This window comes from Lampetra planeri, chromosome 28 (assembly GCF_965212315.1).
Source record: "Lampetra planeri chromosome 28, kcLamPlan1.2.h2, whole genome shotgun sequence".
NCBI classification, from domain to species: domain Eukaryota; kingdom Metazoa; phylum Chordata; class Hyperoartia; order Petromyzontiformes; family Petromyzontidae; genus Lampetra; species Lampetra planeri.
In genome coordinates this window covers 12,004,575-12,029,351 of record NC_136134.1, presented here as the reverse complement: position 1 = coordinate 12,029,351, position 24,777 = coordinate 12,004,575, and the positions used below count along the sequence as shown (strand labels likewise).

The 24,777-nt window shown below is 47.4% G+C and overlaps 1 protein-coding gene across 8 annotated transcripts in view; it reads left to right on the top strand.

Moving 5' to 3' along the window:
• Positions 1 to 24,777, top strand: part of KIF1B (kinesin family member 1B) — a 109,863-nt gene that overhangs the window by 32,525 nt on the left and 52,561 nt on the right. For all 8 annotated transcript variants that reach the window (XM_078607958.1, XM_078607956.1, XM_078607957.1 and 5 more), the window contains exons 3-7: positions 19,965 to 20,041; positions 20,378 to 20,557; positions 21,154 to 21,219; positions 23,775 to 23,953; positions 24,374 to 24,485. In XM_078607958.1, the coding sequence (XP_078464084.1) occupies positions 19,965 to 20,041; positions 20,378 to 20,557; positions 21,154 to 21,219; positions 23,775 to 23,953; positions 24,374 to 24,485 (614 nt within the window). The remainder of the gene's footprint in view (positions 1 to 19,964; positions 20,042 to 20,377; positions 20,558 to 21,153; positions 21,220 to 23,774; positions 23,954 to 24,373; positions 24,486 to 24,777) is intronic.

Below are 24,777 nucleotides of genomic sequence, written 5' to 3'. Positions count from 1 at the left end.
TTCACATGCCGGTTGGATCCGATAGGCCAGCTACGTCGCCGCCAACGCGCAGCAGCAACTATTGTGCATGCTGGCTCGCCCCAGCAGCAGCCTGCGAGATGACCCCATTATCCAGAAATCCTTGTTTTTCCTCTTGCCAGTCGGTGCCATCCACGTGGGAAGTCCTCATGAGTCCACGTGATTCACAAAAACAGCACGCGCACACAGGTGCCTCTGTGGCGCATCCTGTAACTGAGCGTTTCTGAGAAGTAAACATAGAATCAAGCGAAATATAATGTTTCCCTGCCCACGCGGTGCGGTGGTGACGGTGCCCAGAGTGTCGTGTCTCTAAAGGCGTGCGTGCGTGCGCGCGCAAGTCCCACGGGAACCCCTGAGCCCACAAACGAGCGGACGGGCTGCGCAATTATGCATGAGCTTAAACGCGCGCACGCGTTCAATTACTCGGCGTGCATGCGTGGCGTGGCCGTCGCGCACGCCGATGGGCGGCAGTGCAAGGCCGACGTTGGTGACTAATCGTTTTTTTATTTCGGTGACGAGCGCTGGCGTCAGAGCGACTGTGTGCCGGTGCATCCAGTCCGTGTGTGCGTCACAGCGCCAGCGCTCCGTGCGTTCCCCCATTAATGATTGCCCGACCGTTGCCGCCCCCACACGACTCGATTGTTTTAACAAAGTTAAAAACGAAATTTGCATTGACGTAGGATTCTGTTCTTCTAAGAAATAACAGTATGAGCGTGAATTTAAATAATACAGGCTCGGCCTTGCAAACAAAGCAAAACAATTAATCTGAAATGTCATCTTGAATATTGTTAGCATGGACAGATTGTTTCATATTTACAGCCAATTATCCTCCGAATACATTACAGGTACGGAACAGTTTACATTTTCCATTAAAATGTGAAGGGCCCATTGTCACCGTGTGGTTGCACTTAAGGTTATTAAAACAACTTAGCAGTAAATTTTCTTCGGATGTTGAAAAATCAACCCACACATACCGCGTTGCAAATCAATCGGCCGAGTGATTTGTAATGTATTCATGAAATGCAAATGCATTTGTGCACAGAGCAGCCAGCAGGATTTTCCTCACTGGGATTGGCTTGCAATGCAGAGCGATGCGGAGCCGATGATGGCGAGCGATGCGGAGCGATGATGGCGAGCGATGCGGAGCGATGCGGAGCGATGATGGCGAGCGATGCGGAGCGATGCGCAGCGCTCTGCCCCGCTGCCCCTCACTCCCCCACTGTTCTCCTCCATCTTCTGCCTCTCCATGAAAAGATAGTGTTGCTGGGTGACTCACAGCGGGTCCACGTCGAGCCGTGCCCGCCTCCCCTCGCTCCCCCACGGCTCCCTCCCTCTCCACTTCCTCTTCACCTTTATCCAGAGATCGATAATCGAGGCTGTTCTGGAAGGCGAGGCTGCTGCGCTCTGCTCTGCATGTGTCATGCCTCCGGGCCCTTCCCGAGGTCGGCTTGAATTATAAATTGTGTTCGTGGTAATAATGACTACTTTCCTTTGTTTCGCTCTTTTCAATGTGTTGAGATTCCCATTTAGATTTGATTCAAACTCAAATTATATTGTCTTATGTGCAGCACGTGGATAATTTGCTTCTTTTATCAGTGGGCGGTCATGAAATATGCGTAAATTACATAACGGGTGCCACCAACACAAACAGACCTTTCTGTGGTGCATAAGCGGTCGGATGTAGATTCCCATGTAACGTTCCAGAACATCATAGATGTGCACATCTATGCAGAAGCAACTTGTCGAATTCACTGGGGAAGTCTTTGAATATTGTGCATGATATTTAGATTAATTATGTTTTGTGTTAGACATCATGATAGGTCTGCACTGGGCATAACATGCTTTTGTTTCTGCAAGAAAGCCACTTCATGATTCCTGTGCCCTTCCAAGCATTATACGACTCGTGATAACCTGCATCTTTAAACTGCCTGAAATGTAATTTCGAAATTGTGGAGCCACCCAACACGGGTGTCGGCATGGTTGAGCTGGTGTGATTGGGGGGGGGAGGCGTGCGCTGGGAGAACGAGGGCGTTTGATCGCTCCGTGTGATGCATCGCTCAGAGAGCGTGGTACCAGCGTCAGAGGGCCCGTCTCACGCGCCCAACCCGCCCCACTTTCCCTCCAATGTTTGGGCCGCCCGAACCTGCTCTGCTAAACCCTGCGAAGAGATGGACATAAAAAACGATCCTTTAACACACTTGGCTTTGATGAAAAAAAAGAATCGACTTCACCTTTCCAGAAATAATACAGGAGGTGTTAATATGTTCAAACGCCAAATAGGCACAAAATTGCCTCTCTTGCAAGGGCAGCCTGGATTCCTGTATCTAATCTGCACAACTGAGAAAAGCCAGCAGAAGTTGCATTAGTTATTATTGTGTGTGGTTATTGAATGATTTTTTGTCTCTCTTATACATCCTAAAAACAAAGTTGAATCAATAGGGAAAAAATTAAAATCTTTTGAGTGAAGATGGAAACGTTGAGCAGCGGTGCAGAGAGATGCCGCCGTGTCGCCAATAGCAGCGGCGCTGTCTCCATGCCGCGTGCGAGGCAGGCCCCAGTGAAGTCCTGCACCGTGCACGCACCGCTTATGCCTTCCAGAATTGGCTTGTGTTTTTCAGTTGTGTTTTTACACCTTTCATTGCTTACATGTATATTTTCATAATTTAAAATACACTGTATATAGCATTGTAAGCTGCAAGTGACAAATAATTTTGTTCTCCATTGAAACAATGGGATTTTGTTTGGAAGACAGATGCTGGGGGCGTTCCTAAGCTCGATATTTCCTTGTCTATGTGGTGGCAGTTTGCCTGTGCGGACTGAATTCAGAGCATACAAAACTTTCCCAAATAATTGCCTTGGTTGTTATTGAATTCAAAATCATTTCACAACGGAGGCTAAAATGCCTTGATGTCATTCGCAGAAGGGCCCACTGTTGTCCACTGGCGTCATGTTCCGAATTCGAGAAATTACCTGCAAATGACTTAATTGGGAAAATGAGAGCAATTGTCTCGCCCACTCCTTTGAATAACTTGCCAGGACTCTGCTTGTTTACCTGAGCTTCCCTGGGTAAACAAGCATCGTAAAAAATAATAATAGCACAACTTACACTTGGGATTTATAATGAAGGTACATGTAGGTGGCCACATCTGTAAGTGCTGTAAGAAAAATGTGGTTCGGGTTGTGTGCAGGGTGGCTTGCAGTGACTGAAGGAATGTTCAGAATGGGAAGTGTGGGGCTGTGTTTACAGCCCTGGCCACTGCTGCTGCTGCAGCTCCGCGTGGAATTTGTGCACTCTACTTTAGAGGCGCAGCTCCACTCGATAGGTAGATCCCGGCCTGCCTCTCATGACACAACATCATCGTTCACGTCACCGTGGAGAATATCAGTCGTGTTGTGTCGTTCTGGAGGAGCCACAGGGTAATGGGAAGTACAGCTTACTGTTCACATCATCATCTAGGGATTGAACTCAGGTCGTTGGGATCACAGCACAGTGTGCCATCCACCGTGACACCTCTCCCCACGTGGTTACACACACAGACTCTCATTCCCTGCTCCGCGCCTGTTAGGATCAGGACAGAATTTACTTCGGTGTTCTAGGCGAGATCAGTACGTACTCTTCTGTGCCGCGCAAGCAGACCGGAATTACAAATGTCTCCTATCGCAAGCTGCGATTTTTAGGCCCTGTTTACAATGTGCAGCGCACGTCGCCTGATTGATCCCTCAGGAAAACCAGACGGCGGCCGCATAAATTCTCCTCCAGATGTCGACCAGAAATCTAAAATAACGCCCCACACGAGAGGAGAGTGGGGCACGCCGTGCGTTGTGTTTCAGCGAGACTTTGTGCTGGGGGAATCGACACCTTGGCCCCTTTGTCAGCACTACCATCGGGCGGTAGAGAAATACGTTCATGGAAAACCGTTTTATTTCCTTGTGAAAACATACGGCGACGCTCCAGCCCCGGGGTTTAATTCTCCATTATGGTATCGGATACAAGAGGCTCCTCGGCTGACCTCGTTGAGCCCATTAACGTTCCTCAGCCTTCGGCACTCATTCCGTTTCCGTGGCAACCCCGGAGCCACGCCATTGGCCCTTCTCTCTCCCCTCCTTATGGTTTCCATGGCGACAGGAGCTCTGACCACATGCAGTGGATGGCCCAGTCCATGCACAATTAAGCTCACTAGCTTTGATTTTGATACATATTTAATCGTATTTCGCTTGGCTCAAACTCGCACACGGACGTTCGGGAGGCGTTCGTTCACGAGAGACGTTCAAATGGGCATGGGCCCAGATGGCTCCCGGAGGCCTCTGTCCCAACCAGAGTGACGCAGGCAGCATGCTCAAGGCTCTTCCTGCTCCTTGCGAATTCCAGCAATGCAGATGAAATGTGATGTGAAATTAAGACCGGGGCAGAGGGCTCCTTCCGTCTGGATGAATCCAAGCAGCTGCATTGCAAAAGGTGGGGGGCGGGTGAGTGATGGGGGGTAGGTGAGGGGAGAGTGGGGCCTGTTGGGGTAGCGCAGCGTGTCCATGGAGCTGGTGGGCGAGAGTCGTGCCTGTCAAAGAAAACACGCTGCGATGAGGTTTCATCTAACGGGGAGCACGAGGGCTTTGCAAGCACATGCATGCCTCATGCCTGATCGCGTGACGTGCGCGACGATGTGCGGATGAGTTCCTGGCGCCTTATCTCCCCGCCGCACGCCCCCACCTCTCGCCACTGACTTGTGCCAGGCCACCGGGCCCCTGTGCAGATCACCTGGGAGCCGGCGGCCTGTTGCACGTCGTATATTTGGGTGACCCAGTGTGTGGCCTGAGCAAGTGTCCCTTGTTTTTATTATTTTCTCAATTACAAACAATGACCAGTACGGTAAGAAGGTCGATGGCCTAGATGTCTGTATTTTGAGTGGCCTTCCCTTGTATGTATGGGCTTTTTTTCAGGTTTCCTCACATACGCCAAATAACTCAAAGGAATTTTACCTTCAAAAATGTATCCGCCTAACCAGGCCTATTTGGTAAAGCAGATATATATGTTTTACTGCATCATTGTTTATCCTAGATTTGGAATCGCGATAGTCGCAGCACATTGTTTACGGTCGAATAATTTATCCCATTCATTAAACACGACTTTTGGATAATGAGTATTTTTTTAGACCTAAAATTATGCTCTGTTGTCTGCTTGCTTGCCAAACTCAAATCACACTCTTTGTTAAAAACTGTGTGGCGCTGCATTGTTAACGGCGCGGTTCATTAACTCCGACCCGTGCGTAGCTCCTGCTGTCCTGCTCCCCGCCTGCCGCCGTGTCCGCCTGCCTTCCATTTTGTTTTGTTGTGCAGCACCACAGCGGTGGTGGCGGCGGCGCTCCGTGTTTGGAATCTGGCGAGGCGCGCGTCGAGGAGGAGGATGGTGGCCCTTCTCGTCCCCGCTATATATAGTCATGCGTGCGGGGCCAGTGCACACGGCTAATTATGACACCGCGGGGGAGGATGCATTCTCCGCGAGCCGCTGGCTGCCGCGCGGGATTATTCCTCGTGACGAGCTCCCCCTTTACTGTACCCTCAGGTGCACCGTGGCCGTCACCACCACGGTCGCCAACAACAACAACAGCACTGTTGTTGAGCACAAGGCAAAAAACCCAAAACGCCACGCGGCCAGCAACAAACAGCGCTGTCAAAGTTATCATGGATAAGAGTCGGCACGTTCCCTGAATTGAGCAATTCCAAAGTGGTTGAGCAGTGTGATCGCAGAAGCAGAGAGATAGGTGTTGTGACGTACTGTGAGTGGGTGGGTGTGTGCGTGTGTTATTGTGACCTGTGTGGTGGATGAATGGTATGGACATGATGAAACAGTCAGGTGTAGGCTCTTATTGTTTGACATCAAAATTGGGAAGCATGGCACTTTTCTCTTTGTGTTTTTGTTGGTCCGGTGTCCTTGACTCCTGTCAAGTTGCTCTCCCTGTCTGGGGTTAATTCAGACCATCATCCTTTGAGGGTTTTGTTAAGTCGAGTACCACTGTCGTTGTGCTCGTGGAGTTGCTGGCCTCCATTTCAGGAATTATGTGGAATGTCCGTCACTGGATCAGTGCTGTCGAGGAGAACTAAGATTGAGAGTGACCCACAATACGAGTAGAGAAGGAGGTAATTTTATTATTTTTGTTACTGGTAAGGGGTGATGTCCGTACGTGTTACACCAAATTTTGTCATTTGCAGGTCATTTTTCAGCATTGCCATATTTGGCCAACTGCAGATACATTGTTTTTGTTTCCTTATGGGAGAAAACCAGAGATACCGAAGGATACCCACACAGAAAGGCACCCGAGTCAGGAATTGAACCCAGACCCCTTTCGCTGTGAGGCACGAGTGTTAATACTGCGCCAGCCTGCCGCCGACACGCAGTAGAGAAGCTTAATTAGAATTGCCTTGGCGGAAGCCAAATTGTACTGGGTCGTGCAGACCACAACTGTTTAAAAATCAGGTCGTGAGATAGGATGCACGTTTGCAAGGATGTTGGGAATTAAAATTGTTTTCCCAAGTTTGAATAATTCGGAAAAAAGAAACAATAGTGTCTTGCTGTATTTTTGTTTGTAATTGCCTCCATTCACGGAGTTTGTTATTCTTCATTACTTCATTGGACATCTTCACGCAGGGCCACAGAATGTGTGTACAAGAAGGTTTGTGGCATGTCTGTCACCTCGCCTTTTACCCACAAATCCTCACTTGTTTCTTTGCACCTCGGGGCGGATGCAGAATGGGTTTGAGCCACATAGTCAACTGAAGTTAAAACTATAGAAATAACATGACGGGGCGTAGGGGCACATCCATACCTCTCCATCTCTCCTCCTCTCCTGTCTCTCTACTGTTCTTTTTTAACCCGCATGGCACCTAAACGCGCTACCCATGAGGGGCTAAGTTTAAAATGGATAGAAGCGCCACGCGAGGCATTTCTCCTGCCTTGGGCACCGGCCACAAGCGGACGCCTGCCCAGAACGTGGCGGTTTCACGCACAGAGCGGCGGCGGCGCCGGCCCAGGCCGCGTGGCCTGGCACAGCTACAAGGTGCTCCTGATAGCCGCTGAAACGAGCGGTTTCCTGCTCTCCCATAGCGCGGCCGCGTTATGAGAGAGCCGCGGCCTTCGCGCCTGCTGCCAGCTGACGTCTCGCGGCACGCCGGGTCCTCCTCGCGCTCAGTGTCGGGCAGAATTTCCTGCCATGGGTCGCGTGATATGCGGGGGCCGGAGTCGCCATTTCCTAGCATGGCCTCTCTTGAGGTTCAAAACCTTATCTGTACACATGATAAAGTACATAATTCATGAATTTTCTAACGTCTAAACTTAATTCAATACATGTGGTGCTTTACGTACAATATATGCCACACTTTCCATTTATCGCATGTTTTTGAATCAAACTGACTATTTAAATTCCGATAAATTTTTAAAACGCTCAAATGAAGCCATGGTAACAATCTCCGGTTGCAATGACTGCCTGGAGAAAGTGGACGGTCGATAACTGGCAATATCGTAATCCCAGCACGGAGCACACGGAGAGATGCGTCACGACCCTATCGCTCAGCTCCCAAGGCTTTTAGCCAATCAATTCATCTGGAATCTCACACAGGCACACGCTCACTTAATGCAGTTTATTTTAACACGGTTGCTGAACAAATGCCCCAAATGTCAAGCGGTCAGCAACAAACAGCAATGTCTTGTCTTATCTTGATTTGTTAGTGCCATTATTCGAAGGCGCTTAATTTAACAATTGGATACTACGTTTCACTTACAACTGTGCCAAACATCTTCAGGGCACAATCCAGGAAGTTGGACTTTCTCTCAATCATTGTTTCATATTCATTAGACTGTCATTTAATAGCACATGCCGTGTATTTAAATACACAAGTTCCATACGTTTATATTGTAGCTGCCTCTGGCTCATGCCGTGTCACAGGTTTGTCCTGGCGAACGACCGGTGTCGTTTTCGGAAGCCACATGACCGACCGCTCCTGATGGGCCCTTTCACACGGTTGCCTGCTGGCTCATGCCGGCGGTGGGAGTTCATCATATTGATGCACGCCATAAGTCCCGCGTGTCCGCTTACTCAGCCACGTCTGGTGAAACGTTGCAGCGGTTACGATGCCGAAGAAACTCCCGTCGGTGCGCGTTGTGTGCCGCGCCATGAACTTTGAACCCTGTACAGAGGGCCCCACGGTGTTTCAAGAGCCGCTCCAAATGCTTGGAGGCACTGATTTAGCGAGCGCGAGATTCGTCTTGGCTGTAAAATTTTACAAACGCTCCCCATCGACCTGGGACTGGGTCACCCTGAGCTGCGAACGGCATGTGGCGTATTTCAATCACTAAACGGGGTGGCTTGCCGTGCGGCCGTGCCCTCCGCCTCCCTCCCTCCTCCCAGCGCCAATTGTTTTGGTTGGGTGCTGGGAGATGGCGTTAAACCAGTGATCCCTGGATGGCAAGTCCATTGTGCTCACCATCATAGCAGCATCCGATTATCATTTAACATTGCTATATAAAAAAATTAAGAATTTAATATTTAAACAATAAATGTATTTCTTTATGTATGCAGGAAAGACTCGAGACCTTTTCAGGAGGGCTTTGCATTTGAATGTATTTCCATTGAGTATTTACACAGTAAATGGGAGTCCCCAGAAAAACCCATGCTGAAGAGGGTATACCTCAGGAAGATACGCACAGACATTTTCCGACCTCACTTGCTGTACTGCCCCCCTCCTTCCCAATCAGCAACACATTTTAACGTGATTATGCAGGCAGCTAAAAAGAGTGGGTTACTCACAGACCACGTGTGCCTTGAAATGTCACACTGCGATGTTCGTCATGACAATGAGTGTGCGGCCGGCTCAGCGGGCCGCGCGAGCAGCTGCTTGTGAGTTGCACGCAACGTGGCGGCGGCGTGGACTTAAATATAGACGGGGACGGCGTGTGCCTCGCTCGCCGCTCTGTTTGTTAAGTGGCGACCCCTTCCAGCGGCTTGGCTGTTATCGGGGCGGTGACACAGCCCAGTGTCGGCGCATTCGCCGCTTGTTGCGGAGGTTTGCGGTTCGGGCTCGGCAGGCCACCCTGGGTAATACTGCGGTGCATATTATGGTGAATACTGCGGTGCGTATTAACCTTAAAATACTGCGTGATGTCTTGATTCACACTAGATGTTAGAGATTCTCTGACGTTATTTGAAACGAGGGGGACATTGTGTGCTGGTGTTTTGGTCCAAGTTTGCTAAATTCTACAAATTACACAGCAAGTTACTCAATTGGGATTACACACAGCATCTTCGGTTTACGGACCTGAACGAGTGGTCACATTTTCACATTGCTATGGCGGGGGCGAGTGTCTCCGTATGACAACCGCCGGTGACTTCCCGACAAAGTGGTGCCTATTTTATCGGCCCTGGAGAGACGATGGGCCGAGTTAACCCCCCAACCAGGATTTGAATTTACGATCTTGCGATTGTGAGCTGCTAGCTCCACTGCTGAGCCACCTGGCTGGGTTCACGATTCTACTGAGCAAATATTTTTTTTATATTTGTTTAGCTTAATTGTGTCTCAGGCTTAATGTCATAATATCCTTTATTGACCTGGTTTACATCTCAGAGAAAGACGCCTCTGCATCGGTCAACTTAACTCACTTGATACACACACACACGAGTGTGTGGGTGTGTGTGTATATACAGTCTATATATTTTACTGCTTCCATTTTCTCTTGTCCTTGAAATGTATTGGCTGTATCACCCCGGGATTACTTTCTGTGTGGACTTACTGCACGCTTACCGCCAGTCAATTGCAGGGGCAAGGAGGGACGCGCACGTGGGAGTGCTTGCTTGAAGATTTAAAAAACCTTGTGGGTGAACATCGGCTAAAGGTGAATGTCTCTGTAACGCGACCCCGCCGCACTGACAGGGGCAGCAAAGGCCAACAGTCCAATAGCTCCACGCGGCAGGCCGCACATTCCCGGGAAATTGAGGGACGCTGTAAGTCCCGGGAAGACAACACTGAAGTCCGCCCCATCGATCACACGACTCGCTGATCAACCCATTTATTTAGTGTTGCTGCTTCTGCTGCACAGCAACAAGGCATTGTTTCAGTGTCACGAGAGTGGCATTCAATTGCTTCCTGCTCATTTCCTGCCACCCTGGTTTATTTATCACTCGAGCCTATAATCAGCAGATTTGTTATCTAAAAATAAATCCGAAATAAATGCCCATCTTGCTGCTTAAAAACAAGCTAGCCCGTGAACCACTCTCAATTAGAATCATTCGTGCATTTCGTATTTGCACCATTCATAATGCAAGGCTATCATCACGAAGGAAGCCACTGTATTTCACAGACATGGGCTGCAGTAGTTTTGCAGTAGGCGGCAATGCTGTTATGTGTTTTTCAATTGCGTCGTTTACTGGTACTTTTTTAGAATTTGGAAACGTTTTATCTTGTCCCCGGCGCACGATTGCCTGCACGTTTTGAATAAAGTCACGGGATTTTTATCGTCAACTGAGAAGCAGACGCCGCTTACGTAGTATTAATCAGGGGGGCCTGCCAGTTTTGGACAGCGAATTCCTGCAACAAATGGCGAACGCTCCACCGCTGGGCCATGTCACCTCTCCATCGGAAATGCAATGGAGTGGACGAAAAGACGAGGCCGCTCTGATGGTACGCCATACTCGTGCAGCCACAGACTCGAGTGGAAGCATTGGGCCAGATCTCTGTACCTGGGTATCGTGAGGCCCATTCAGCAGCACAGCCTGGCTGTGGGAATGGAGAGTGTAATTTTCCACTGCTAACGCTCATGTGCAGGGATGGGCTCCGTGCCCGGAATGTCCGGGAGTGAGAGGGAGTGCGAGAGGGAGCGGGGGAGAAGGGACAGCGTCTGCACAAAGTAATTCCCTACAGCGACAATAGCGTTCGTCTGTTACCTTGGCCGTTTAAACACGACACTTCTTTACGTGGCACGTGACTTCCTCGTGAGATGATTATATATTTACAAAGAGGAAGGAACTAAATTTGAAAAGAAGCATGGTGAGAAAGGAGGAAGAGAGACCCGTGGATAAGAGAACATAGGCAAGATTAGATTATTTAAAAAGTCAGCGGGCTCTGGCAGAATGCACCGCGAAAAGCAAGGATGATAGCCGGTGGTCGAGACTCGAGGGAGTGGCAGCCAATGCAGGGAACGCCAAATAATCTCCACCACAGAGATGCTTCCTGCAGGTCCTGGATGGATTGTTACATCACAAGACTGTGGGAGATGGAGCTTGTAGAGTCCTTCATCCAGCAGCAGATAGAGCGTGGCTGCAGATGATTCAACTCAAAAGATCAAAGTATTTTTGGCTTAAACGAACGTAGGGCATGGCTCGTATTAATTGGTTGCTCTGAGTCAGTGATGGAAATTTTACATTAATATGGCACGGTACCTTTTTCTCCAGATAACCACCATGATTGACTTCCAACAAAGTAGTCGTCATTGTTAGTTTAGTGGTTAAAATTGAAATGCATTGATGGGTATATACATAATTAGTGATCACAGTATTGTGATTCAGAATTTTGATTTGGGCCTCATTGTTCTGGCCAAAGTACTCTCCAGCTCACCGTTGGTTGAGCTGAAACAATGATAATTGGTGCGTTTAAACGCTCGTATACATAGGGGCCGTCCATAAATGACGTCACGCACCTAGGGGGGGGGGGGGGTGTCAGACATTTGTGACGATGTGTGATGAGGGGGGGGGAGTTTGAGAAATGTGACGTCACATAAAAATGCGCAACTTTACATAAATATAGAATTGTTATAACAACACTAATTTTGATTAATTTTCATTATTAACTATTTGATTATTTTAATTTACTAAGGTCACCTTTTATTTATTCCATGAAGGAGCATTTTGCTTCTCCATGAGAGAATGGAGAAGCTTACATTTTGTACATTTTTTTAATGATTGTTATTAAACATTTTGATTATAATGATTCTACCAGGGCTTTTCATTCTGTGGAATGATTATGTGATTGTTATAATTGTACTCTCCATTTTGCTTTGTTCTACTACAAAGTTTCAAGTATTTTTTTTAGTTAATTACTTTTCATATTTTATAGTTATAAGATAATTTCAATATAATATTCTGAACATCTGCAGTTTTAGTTAGACGTTGAATATTTTCAAGTTAATTTTATGCTAAATTTAAGCTTTCCAACGCCTCCTTTTTAATACGTGTTTTCTCCTACAACATCAAAGTGCAGCGCCACATTAAATACGCACTACAATGACAATCGTTTAAAGCGATTTGAAGCATGGTTTATTTTAAAAATGGAAATATGGTTTGGGGGGGGGGCAGAGCTTTGTGACGTCACATTTGAGGTGGGGTCTGACCTTTTGTGACGTCGTGTGACGGGGGGGGTCAAAAATCGGCCAAAATCGCGTGATGTAATTTATGGACGGCCCCATAGCACGTAAATTAGTTTGTCGGGTGATGGGAAGGTTTTTCCACACATTTTGAACCGTGTTTATGATGCGTGTCTACATCATCATCATCGGAGGCAATACCTTCGAGTCTGTGGGGCTGCTGTTGCCTGCGCAGGCCTTGCTTGGCGACGCTGTTGGCGGGATTTGAGGATTGTGTTGGCTCCGGGAGTATCTGTTTGAAGTTGAGAGGCTATTAATAACCCAAAGCAGCTGTGTGTGCTCCGGCTCACGCAACGCCGGCAGCAGCCGGGTGCAGACCTGAGAGCTGACTCTTTTGAAAACGAATCCATCTTTGAAGTGAACGGGGCGCTGTCATCAGAAACGATTGAAATCGTGTTGCTTTGTCCCCCTGTGCATGCGCTTCCAAATCGCACAAAGCCTCTCGTTGGTAAAGAGCGGATTTAAAAATCGTCGCCACTCAGCAGCAATTTCTTTCTCACTTTTGTTTTCGTTTCCACGCGGTCACGTCGCACGGTCAAATGCCCGCACGAAAGCCCTGGGAATGTAAATGGACTCGGCACCGAGGACCCCGGCTTGTGATTGCTCGTGTGGTTGCACGGGTAGCGCTGAGTGCTCTCGAGTTGATTGTACAGTAGTACTCTGCTTTGTTATGATTATAGGACACGGTGAATGTGGTGGGGACGCCTCATTTGTTGTGATTAATGTGATACTTGTTTACACAGGAGAGCTTCACGGAGTCTTAACACTCTTTTTCATCAGGGTTCTGGTACGTTTTCCCAGTAGGGGGCAATGACCGCTCCGTGTAATCCAAATTGAGTACAGTCAGTTGCCATGTCAAGTATCAAATTTGGACCATGACGCAGGCACACAATGTCCGATTCTTCTTGAATGACATGAAGTGTTCTTTAGTCCGCATTGTTCAGCAGAAGGGCGTGTATTGTATACCTAATCATTTTCAGGAAATATCTCACATTTAATAACTTGTTTTGAATAGTTTGATTGGGAAACACTGAGCAATGATTGCCCCCTCCTGCGAAAACTTCTCAGGGCCCTCCTGAAAATGTGTCTAGGGACTTGGCGATGTTTTTGTGGATAAATAAGTTTAAGGGGCCATCCATAAATGACGTCACGCGATTTTGGACGATTTTTGACCCCCCACCTCGTCACACGGCGTCACAAAAAGTCAGACCCCCCCTCAAATATGACGTCACAAAGTTCTGCCCCCCCCCAAAACCATATTTCCATTTTGAAAATAAAACATGCTTCAAATCGTTTTCAACTATTGTCATTGTAGTGCGTATTTAATGTGGCGCTGCACTTTGATGTTGTAGGAGAAACACGTATTAAAAAGGAGGCGTTGGAAAGCTTAAATTTTGCATAAAATTCACTTGAAAAGATTCTACGTCTAAGTAATTATAACTATAAAAAAATACTTTAAACTTCGTATTAGAACGAAGCAGAAGCCCTGGTAGAATGATTAGAATCTAAATGTTGAATAACAATCATTAAAAGAATGTTCAAAATGTAAGCTTCTTCATTCTCCCATGGAGAAGCAAAATGCTCCTTCATGGAATAAATAAAAGGTGACCTTAGTAAATTTAAATAATCAAATAGTTAATAATGAAAATTGATCAAAATGAGTGTTGTTATAACAATTCTATATTTATTTAAAGTTGTGCATTTTGATGTGACGTCACATTTCTCAAACGCCCCCCCTCGTCACAAATGTCTGACCCCCCCCCCCCCTAGGTGCGTGACGTAATTTATGGACAGCCCCTAACAATAAAAATAAACATTGGAACAAAATAATAACGTGCAGCACGGTTGGCTACGTACCGTGCGAAAGAAGTTCAACGTACTTGCAAGTGAGCGTCCGTGTGTCCCACGAAGGGTCAAGTGGCTCTGATTGCTTTTGTTGGGTTTTGTGAAGTGAAAGTTTTAATCAATCAATCTAGGGCACTGCTTATGTAGGTGCTGCGTGGGGCCATTGTCAATGCTGCCACTCTTTTGCAAGCACAAGGAGTAAATACATGAATTATGCATTATTTTACCCACACAATCACACGTATGTGCGCAATTTATATACTCGGCAATCTAAAGGCTTGTAAACGAGCACTACTGGATATAACAAATACAAAGATTCCCTGTGTAGCCTACAACGACTGGTAGGGCAGGGGCTGTTAGTGAGCACCTATTAAGGCTGTCATTTTCCTCGATGGGGTGGTGTGGCCAGTACCATACCCAACCGCCTTTGTCTCCCCAGTGCTGATGTTTGCACACTTCATTTGAGGCTTGGTCGATGTAGGGGAGTTACAGGACTGGTTCAGATATCCCGTGCCACTGATGATAAAAGCAAGGTCGGCAATCAAACTCATGTGTGCTGCTTTCATTATTTAGTGTGCTAACCACTGTGCCACTGCTCTCCACATTGTGTACAATAAACACGTGCACTCACGTGTGTGTACATATATGAACCTTATGGCGGGACCCTGGGGTCCCATAAGCCCCCGGCTCTCGCATAAACATTACATTATAATGTAAACACAAACTTTGCTCTTTTTCACCAATGGGTTTGAAGGATGGTGGCAAGTGTTGTATTGTTAAACTATGGCTTTAAAACTGAACTATTTACCTGCAGTACCTCTATTTAAATACACTTTTGAAAAAATAATTTACACCCCTCAATCATCGTGTTTCTCAGTGTGGATTTGTTAACACACTTTGTAAACAGTACATACAATCGGACGAATTGGCATGTTCTGTTTACGTGACAACCCTTACTAGTTGGCTGTGCTGGTGGTGGTGGATTTAACGACACATTTATATATTTACGCGATCTAACCCAAAAAAAACCTCTCATGGATGTTTTTAATATTGCACAAGTAGAGAACCCGTCGCTCTGCAATAGACAATAACAGCAATCATGTTCGTACTCTTTTCAAAATGCTGTCCTCAGCACTGAAAGTAATATGCTTTTAAATGTAATAATACAATGCCAATATAATATGTATTGTGACGGATGTGTTTATAATCTCTGTGGTTTAAAGAATATTCTGACAAAATAATTACATTAATTGGAGCACAAATTGAAAAGTTAGAGCAATTTCATGTGGACCATGTGGTCAGTCTTCTGTATTTATTACTCCTGGCTTGTCGGTGTCACCATCTATTTAATGTCTTCTGAACGTCTTCCATCGTTTCAATTCAACGATTATTTGTTCCCCAGAAAATCCCATTTTGCCAGCTTCCCAGCAATTGTTGGGGTGGAGAGGGAGCGCAGCCAGCCAGGAAACTCGAGGCATATGATAAATGTTTAAAAGTAGTTTGTATATTCTTCGGTCTTTCGGTAAAGTCACGTAGATAGGTTCAAAGAAAATAACAAAAATAACAAATAACTACGACGTTTCGATCGCAACAAGCGATCGGCACCAGGAGAAAAGCTGCTGAGGCAGTCTGTTTTAAAGGTTTGAAATGTGTGTAGCCCAAGGGTCATAAACGAAGTGGGTGGGGCTAGTGATGTTAAAGTGAGAAATTAGCATGTCAATGTAAGATCGCAGAGTCACTGCCACATCAAGGACACAAGCGATGGTGGCTGTGTTGGTGTGAGACATTTAACCTGTTAATGTAAAACATCACAGCCAGTTATGACTTAAACTGGTTAATAACGTCCTTCCAATGATTGCTCAGTTTGTACCCATCTTCTCGGTTGAAATTGTGTCTGTCGAAATGTATGGATGGCTTCATGAACGAATCTTTGTTGATAGCCAGTAGGCTTGCAAAGTACCTTCGTCTTAGAGAAATCAATTTCGCGTGAGCCCACCGCATTAAAACAATGATCAGCCACAGCCGAGGTATTGGTCCTACCATGTTTCAGATCTGCGTTATGTTCACGAACACGGCCCGAGACGTGTCGCTTAGTTTCCCCAATGTAACTACTGCCGCAGACACAGCTTAGTTTATTGCATGTCAGGGATCACATCCTTAACAGATGGGATCAGATCACGAATCTTTTTTCTCCTGATGACGACTGATGACGATTGCTTGTGTTGTGATCGAAACGTCGTAGTTTTTTGTTATTTTTTATATTTTCTTTGAACCTATCTACGTGACTTTACCGAAAGACCCAAGAATATGAATTCCTGCAGTCACGAAAGCTTTAAGTCAAAAAGTAGTATGCTTTTACTCAGTTTTTTATTGTGCTGTGCTGGTGTTTATCACCTGTAAGAGAGCCTAGAAGTTTCTCTTTCAGGCTCATGTCCACTCACATTGCGTGTCACCCTGCGCCGAACACAGACAACTGCCATTGGGGGTCCCCCTCGGCTAAATAAATAAACTACAGCTGGGCATTGGAATGCTTGAGCTGAGATGTAAGGATGCTTTGAGATACTGGAGTATCTAAGTTCCGAATAAATGACAATTCTTATCTCCTCTTTCCTCAATGGACTTTCACCTGATTAAACATTAAGGGTATGAATGAATTCAATGTTTACGAGGTTCAGGGAAGGCACCGTTGGGAAACCACCTCACGCAGGGAGTGCCCGCAACCTTTGTTCCTCAGTGGCGACATCACCCTGCCTGCCAGGCACTGTGCTGAGCTCGAGTGGAGGCCCAGGCTGGGATCGGACACCAACGTCCATCTGTTACGCACGTGCAGGGATGGAATCCGAGTGGTTGGGATTGCAGCAGTGTGAACAATTTCACCACCTCTGCACACAATAGTCGCTATTTGCCACCAAGTGGCGATAAACGTCACCACAGCGCTTGCACTTTTAAGTCCTAATGTGAAGTGTGGGAGGCTTGCTGCTCACAGGAGGTTACGGGACAGACCCAGGTGTTATGTTGCTGGCTGATTGAGATGACGGGCACACGTTTTGCGGATAATGATATTGGTCTCGGAAAATTAAATACTCTAAATAAATACGTAAATAATACATCACTTTCTCGTATCACATTCTCTCCTCATCAGCAATTTGGTGACGAACGAGGGAATGCACAGCTCCTGTGCGCACGCCCACTCCCCCCTCTCTCGCGGCAATCGGCACGAGTGCTGCTGCTGCTGGCGCTGCAGCCAGAGCTCGGCCAATGAGGGCGAAGGTGCACATGATGGAAACCGAACACTTTGGAGAGAGACTATTAAATATAAAATAGTAACATTCCAAATTCATTGATATCAGCAGTACATGAAACCTACTTTAAAACAATTCATAATCAACGTTTTTGGGTCGCGAAAGCCTACGTGTTAAACTACTTTAAAACAAATGAAATTAATTTTGTGCGACATTTGGGTGTAGTTTTCACTAAATGTTATTTTTAAATATCTCACAAGGATGATCGCTGTGTGTACGCGTCACGACCGTGTCTGCTGGGCTGCCTCGTGCGCACGCGTTTCCCTGCCAGCGAACACAGCAGCAGCTTTTGAGCACAGGGGCCCATAGGGCCAAAAGGCCAGGCGGCCACCAACAAACAGCACCGTAAGAGTTGTCATAGATAAGAGTGAACATGTTCCTTGAATTGAGCAAGGTTATTTTTGTCAAAACTTGGGAAAGAGGTGTTGGGAGGGAATTCCAAAGAGGAGCAGTGCGAGCGAAGAAGCAGAAAGAGAAGTGTTGTGAAGTGCAATTAGGTGACTGAGTGAGTGGGTAAGTGGCGAATTTGTTATTGTGACCTGCAGTGTGGTGGTCGAACACAGTGCAGATGAGACGAGACAGTGGCTGGTAGAGCAAGTCCTCAACATGGGTGGAGGAATTTCAACAATTGATGTGCACAGGAATATTGACCTTGGTAGTAGCGATAGAAGAGTGATACGGAGACGACGGCCCAGCGGCGAGCGAGTCAATCGGCGTCGTCACGTCAACGCTGCAAAGCGGCTGCGGTGCAGGCTGCCGTGACAGGGTCCTGCTGGTGGCTCCCAGCTGGAGCGCGCCGTGTTTAATGCGCGCTGCGCGTGGCGTGCCTCGTGCACCCGAGCAGGGACGTTCGTCGAGGCTTCTCCTTTGTGCTCCGTGACAACTATGGGACGCCGAGCGCTTGACCTTCTTGATGACATGATGGCTTTTCCGATATTTATGACCCCGTTTTGATTGTAAAAATAAAATTGCAGCACCAGAAGGTGTTGCTGGTGTTGCCCTGGCTTCTGTGAATGTTGGGAATGGCTGATTTAAATGGATTCTAAATTTACGTCTCCTGGGTCAAACAATTTAACATACTTTTTAATTTGCTTTAAATTCGTTGAATTCATTGCCACGCAACTCCTCACACGCATCTACGATGGTTCGCATCACCATTGAGAACTTTCTGCTGAACCGTGCGCTGCAGAGGTCAAGGTGTTTGTGGTGTTCCTGTGCCTACAAACCGATCATCTTGTATATTGCCTTGCCTGTAAACATCTAGCAGTTCACCAGCATTGGTTCAAGCAAGCCTGACTGCCGATTACACACGGAATGTCCAGACCGGGACAGTTTGCTCGTGTTGATCCAACTCCGCTTAAATTATGCACTTCCAGAAGGCCGTGCGGCTGCTGAGATGTGCAAAAAAGCGCTTTTGTATTAATGGGGTGGCACGGATATGTGAAGGATGTGTATTGTCTGTTTAGTGATTTGATCAGCATGTATGTTACGTGGCCAGCTTGATGGTTATTGATGCGAGATTCTGGCATTGTCACTGAGCTGGTTTGGAAGTGAACGTATCGATTTCCCCAGCGTTTAATCGAAGCCACCTGCACCACCGCAATTCTTCCGATGGGCCCCGTAGCCATTCGGTGGTGCAGAGAGCTTCTGAACGCCTCTCAACTCGATTGGCTCTGGTGGATGCACGCAGCGTTCTGGCAGCGCGGCTCCGTGCGTGGCTTCGCGAGCGAGTGCGTTTGGTGTGAAAATTAGAGATGAGGAACAAACATCAAACAGTCTTGTCATAATGAGGTCTTGCTGCCACGTTAAGGCCATGTTTACCCAAAGTAAATAGCGGCGCTTACAGTATGAGGGGCAGCTGTGGGGCGTGTGCTCGTTGCTCACAATGCCATCTGTTGTGTGCCACGTAAAGGCCCTGGGATATGTTTCCAACTGTAATAGCAGTGGATGTGACACCTGATCAAAACTAATCTTTGTGTTTGTGTACACATCCTTCCTGCAAGGCGTGTTTACTTACGGGTTTGCTCATATCAGGGAATCAGTGTGAATAATAGTGTATGCGCAGCACTTTTTTTATATGTGGCTGTGAAAGCCGAACAAAATTGCTGGGTTATTAATGCGTTCCGCGATGTGCAATTAGCTCAGCAGGGACTGCTGTGAGGAAAGATAGGGGGTGGAATTGCTGTGCATTTTTGGAATTTCTTGAAGTGGATATACAAAAACACCCTTTAACACAAACAACGTACGGGGACGACGACTTTGGTTGTTTGTATATTCCACTCAGACGTAAAATAATGGTTGCTCGACGAGTTGGCGATGTCAGCATGTGGAGATGATGATGATGATGGGAATGACGCCGCTGTTGTGTTAAATGTTGTTTTGTTTTGTCTCGTTTACAGCCATTCTCAATCCCAAGCAGCCCAAAGAGCCACCAAAGACTTTCAGCTTCGACTACTCGTACTGGTCTCACACCACGGTGTGTTCCTCCGTACGCCTCTTCTCATCATAATCACAATGTGGTATTTGCGCAGTTAAAATGGCGCAGGGCTGTCGCGAAGGCGCTACAGTTCACAGGCCTATATAATCTGGCAGTAGGGGAGCAATGTTGCTGCCACTGGGGGTGCCCTTTCAAATGTGAATGTAGGATGGGATGCAAGTTGCTTCTCGCACGCGAAGCGCTCTAAGACGCAGCAGCGTAAAGGGGGGCGGCTGCATTAAATGAAAATCGCTGCCGTTACTGTGATGATGATTGTGTTGTTTGCCGTGCCGTTCCCTCTCCACGTGTGATGCACGCCGGGCCCTCTCTACGCAGCCGGACGACTCGCACTTTGCGTCGCAGGAGCAGGTGTACAATGACATCGGGGAGGAGATGTTGGAGCACGCCTTCGAGGGCTACAATGTGTGCATCTTCGCATATGGGCAGACGGGCGCCGGGAAGTCCTACACCATGATGGGCAAGCAGGAGAAGGGGCAGGAGGGCATCATCCCGCAGGTGAGGCCTCGCTGCAAGCTGTGACACTTGCCCTTCGTCAACGCATCGGCAGGGTTAACGGCCTAGTGATTACACTGAATGCGGCCTTAACACGAACAGTTTCACAGCCGATATTATCGTCCGTAAATAATGTTTGCGTTGGACCGCGTAAAGATCTGACCAAATTTGTGTATTAAGATGCCTATGCCACCTAACAAATACAATGTTTGGTTATGGGAGGAAACCAGAGAATTCTGAGGAAACCCATACATAACTGGGGGAGAGAATACAAACGCCATACAAATACAAAGGCAAAGATCCCCTGTGTAGTCCCTAACAGGGTGCATGGGCAAGTGCTGTTAGCAGGTTGTAGCAGCGCCTATGAAAGCCGGCACGGCACACGAGGTGATGGGTGGCCAGCGCCACGTCCACTCACACATTCACTAAACACATTCATATGCTCAAATACTCGCATACTCACACTCTGCATAAAACAGGAGAACATACAAAGTCCACATAGAAATGCGCCCGAGTCGGGAATTGAACCCAGATCCTTCTTGTTGTGAGGCACGAGTGCCACCACTGCGCCACCACGCTGCGTTGTCTCTCGTGTGCAGCTTTGTGAAGACCTCTTCCTCCGCATAAACGACAATGGGAACACGGACATGGCCTACTCTGTGGAGGTGAGCACAGCGCCCCCCCCTACCCCCACCCCTACCCCCCGTGCCACCCATCCCACCACGCCGCGCTCAGCAGTCGCACCTGTGCAGGTGAGGCTCATAGCTGCCAGATTAGCTCATTGCTCTGAGCTGCAGCTGACAGCTGGGATTCACCCGCAGGCCAACCGCATCTTTGCCTCGTGAGGTCGCAGGAACGATGGCGTGAAGCATAAACACTGAGTCCCGCATACCAGACGCACGAGACATCAAGAGTTAGATCGTTACTTACGTGAAGTGCTTCTCCTTTCTGTTTATTTTTACTTTTTTTATCCAGGAAAACCTGACCGAGTCGCAAGACTAATTTTTAGCAGAGTCCTGCCTAGTTTTTGCAGTTGAGAATTAATTTTTTTTTGTAATCCCAATTGAGGAATTTTCAGGTATTTTTTTCAGTATTGGGAGGTTTTGGGCAATACCTGTTGCATTGTATGATTTTAGTTATGGGAGAAAACCAGAGGAAACTCGTACAGAACACGGGGAGAACATACAGACTCAAAAGCAAAAAGGCACCCATGTTGATAATCGAACCCAGGCACTTTTTACCGTGAGGCAAGAGTGTTACTACTGCGCCACCCTGCCGGCCTTATATGTCATTAATTTGGTGTTTCTTTCAGCTGAGTGGCACGACGCTGTTTTTTTATATTTCCATTCGTTTGGAAAAAACAATAGAGGGATTTCAATGAATGCTGACAAAACGATGTGAAATGATTCGAGATTTGAAGCTTTCGTGACTGCAAGGGTTCATACTCTTAGGTTTTTTCGGTAAAGTCACGTAGATAAAAAATAAAATTTAAATTAATAAAAATAAAATAAAAATCACGATGTTTCGGAGGCAACACAAGCTTCCGTCTTCAGGTGGAACCGTCACAGCACGATTACAGCAATCGTGGAACCGTCACAGCACGATTACAGCAATCGTGCTGTGACGGTTCCACCTGAAGACGGAAGCTTTTGTTGCCTCCGAAACGTCGTGATTTTTATTTTATTTTTTATTAATTTCAATTTTATTTTTTACCTACGTGACTTTACCGAAAAAACCTAAGAGGATGTGAAATGAAACGTGAGCACTGAGCTCGTAAACACTGGGCGGGCTCAAGCATCGACTAAAGTGGACTTTGCACTCGTGATACAGGTATCCATTATATTTGAAAATCGATGATTTACCAATTAATTTAATGGTATGCAAATGTGCCTTTAGGGTTATGCAGTGAACTAGGCAGAACAATCAAGGCAGAACAATTTGACGGCAACTGTAAACAAGACGGCATCAACGAGATATTGCGTGATTCGAAGTGCGGTATGGGCCAGCGGTAGCTCGTTCCTGCTTGTCGCAGCAGATTGTAGTATGAAATCGGCAGGCCACTCTGGCTAATACTGTGGTATTGTAGTAACCATAAAATATTACGTGCAGTCCGCTTCACGGTGGACGTTAAAGATCCCGTGACGTCTTTCAAAGAAGAATAGGCCATTGCGTGCCGGCGTTGTGGCCTAAATTTACCAAATTGGAAAAGTTACAAATTACTTCATTGGGAAACGCATAGCAATTATGACCCGCCTTTTAATTTTTTTTACCAGGACCCTCCTGAAAAGGAGTCTTGAGACTTAATGAAGCTGTTCCTGGGTAAACAAACATTTGTGACCCCCGAATCGCGACAATTAAACCACAGGGCGGACGTGGACAGGTGGCGTGAATCGTTACAGGTTGTTATTCAGCCTTGGTGCGATGCGTACGGCTCTGAGATCTCAACTTGGTTGTAAGCTCCCTTGTCAACACAAACAAATTCACATATTCAGTCATATTAATGTTTCAGTGTGCAATCAATAAATCTATATGGCATCACATTATTTTTATTGTCTCATGATGACAGTCATGGAAAGCTGTTTTGGCATTTAAAAACATTGGACTGCTGATTTTGTTTCTAATAATATTAATACATAATTGAGTACATTTGGTGGATGAGGGTTTTAGGCTAGTCACAAGTTTAAAGGATTTCAAGTCACGCCAGCCCTTTTTGATCCATGCACGTAACCCTCAACAGCGCAACTTCAACTCTGATGAAGCTTGGAAAGCCAAATGGAGCTCACAACAACAACTGCCATTCACCACTCAGTGGTGCTTGAGCCATGCTAGGTGCACTTTCTTTTAATTTGCCAAAATGACAATTTCATTGACTGTCAAAACATTCTCCTCGTTTCTCAATATTTTGTGACAACACGTGCAGTGTCGCTAGGCATTGACTGTATCATTATCTCCAGCCATGATCTATCCACTGCTGGATGAAGGCTCTCGGAATGCCATCCCCATCACCAGTCTCGATGCGACAATCCGTCTCGCTTGCTTAGCTTAGGCCACAAGCAACTGACGGACGACCGTTGAGATGCATGCGTACGTTCAGGCACTGGGCCGCACTCGCTGTTTACGGTGACGTTGAGTTCGCGACGGTGGTGCCATCTCAGGAGAAGGCAACGGGTGGGTGGGCGGGAGGGGCCACTGTGTGACGGTGCCGCGCTGCCGCCCGCAGGTGAGCTACATGGAGATCTATTGCGAGCGCGTGCGCGACCTGCTCAACCCCAAGAACAAGGGCAACCTGCGCGTGCGGGAACACCCGCTGCTCGGGCCCTATGTGGAGGACCTGTCAAAGCTGGCCGTCACCTCCTACACGGACATTGCTGACCTCATGGACTCCGGCAACAAGGCCAGGTCGGGCATGCACGGGCACGGGGCGTGACTATGGCCCGCATCCCTTGGCCCAGGCCCAGGCTTGAGTCGATGTGGCCAGAGGAGAGGGCGGCATGGCATCTATGTTAGGTGCAGGTCACGCGTGTTTGTATCTCCGTGCACGTGGTATCATCGAGGGTATGTAGGGGCAGCTTCTCCACAATCCCTCTGCAGAAAAACATCACGAGACAAACCAGATTAAATAATGAAATAACGCGAGCAGAATTAATTAAAGGCGTTTAAAGGTCATCACTTAAACGATTTGCGTTTGTGTGACTATCCATGCCGAATGAATCTGCAATGACAGACATGAATTAATGAATGGCGTGTTACGTGCCGGGTGGGAAGGCTGGGTTCGACGAGGGGGGCGGGGACTGAACGTGGCGTCTGCCTCCCCTGCAGAACTGTCGCCGCCACCAATATGAACGAGACCAGCAGCCGTTCGCACGCCGTCTTCACCATCATCTTCACGCAGAAGCGGCACGACGTGGAGACCGACCTGTGCACCGAGAAGGTGAGAGTCCACGCAAGGCTGCACCCATGAGCGGTTCCACCCACGCATGGCTCCAGAGACAAAGATCCTTCCGTGCATCACTTTTAACAAATTGGTGGGACAAGTGTTCCGAGTGAACGCCTGTTAACGAGCACACAGGGAGCACACAGCCAACACAACTGAAGATCACCACTAAGTGACGGGACCATGGCGCCTGTGCCAGGCCAGGTGCACACGGGAACACACACGCACATTTGCGTGAGCATCTACATTTGCGTTCGTTTGCTTATAAGTTTACTTGAGTGTATGTGTG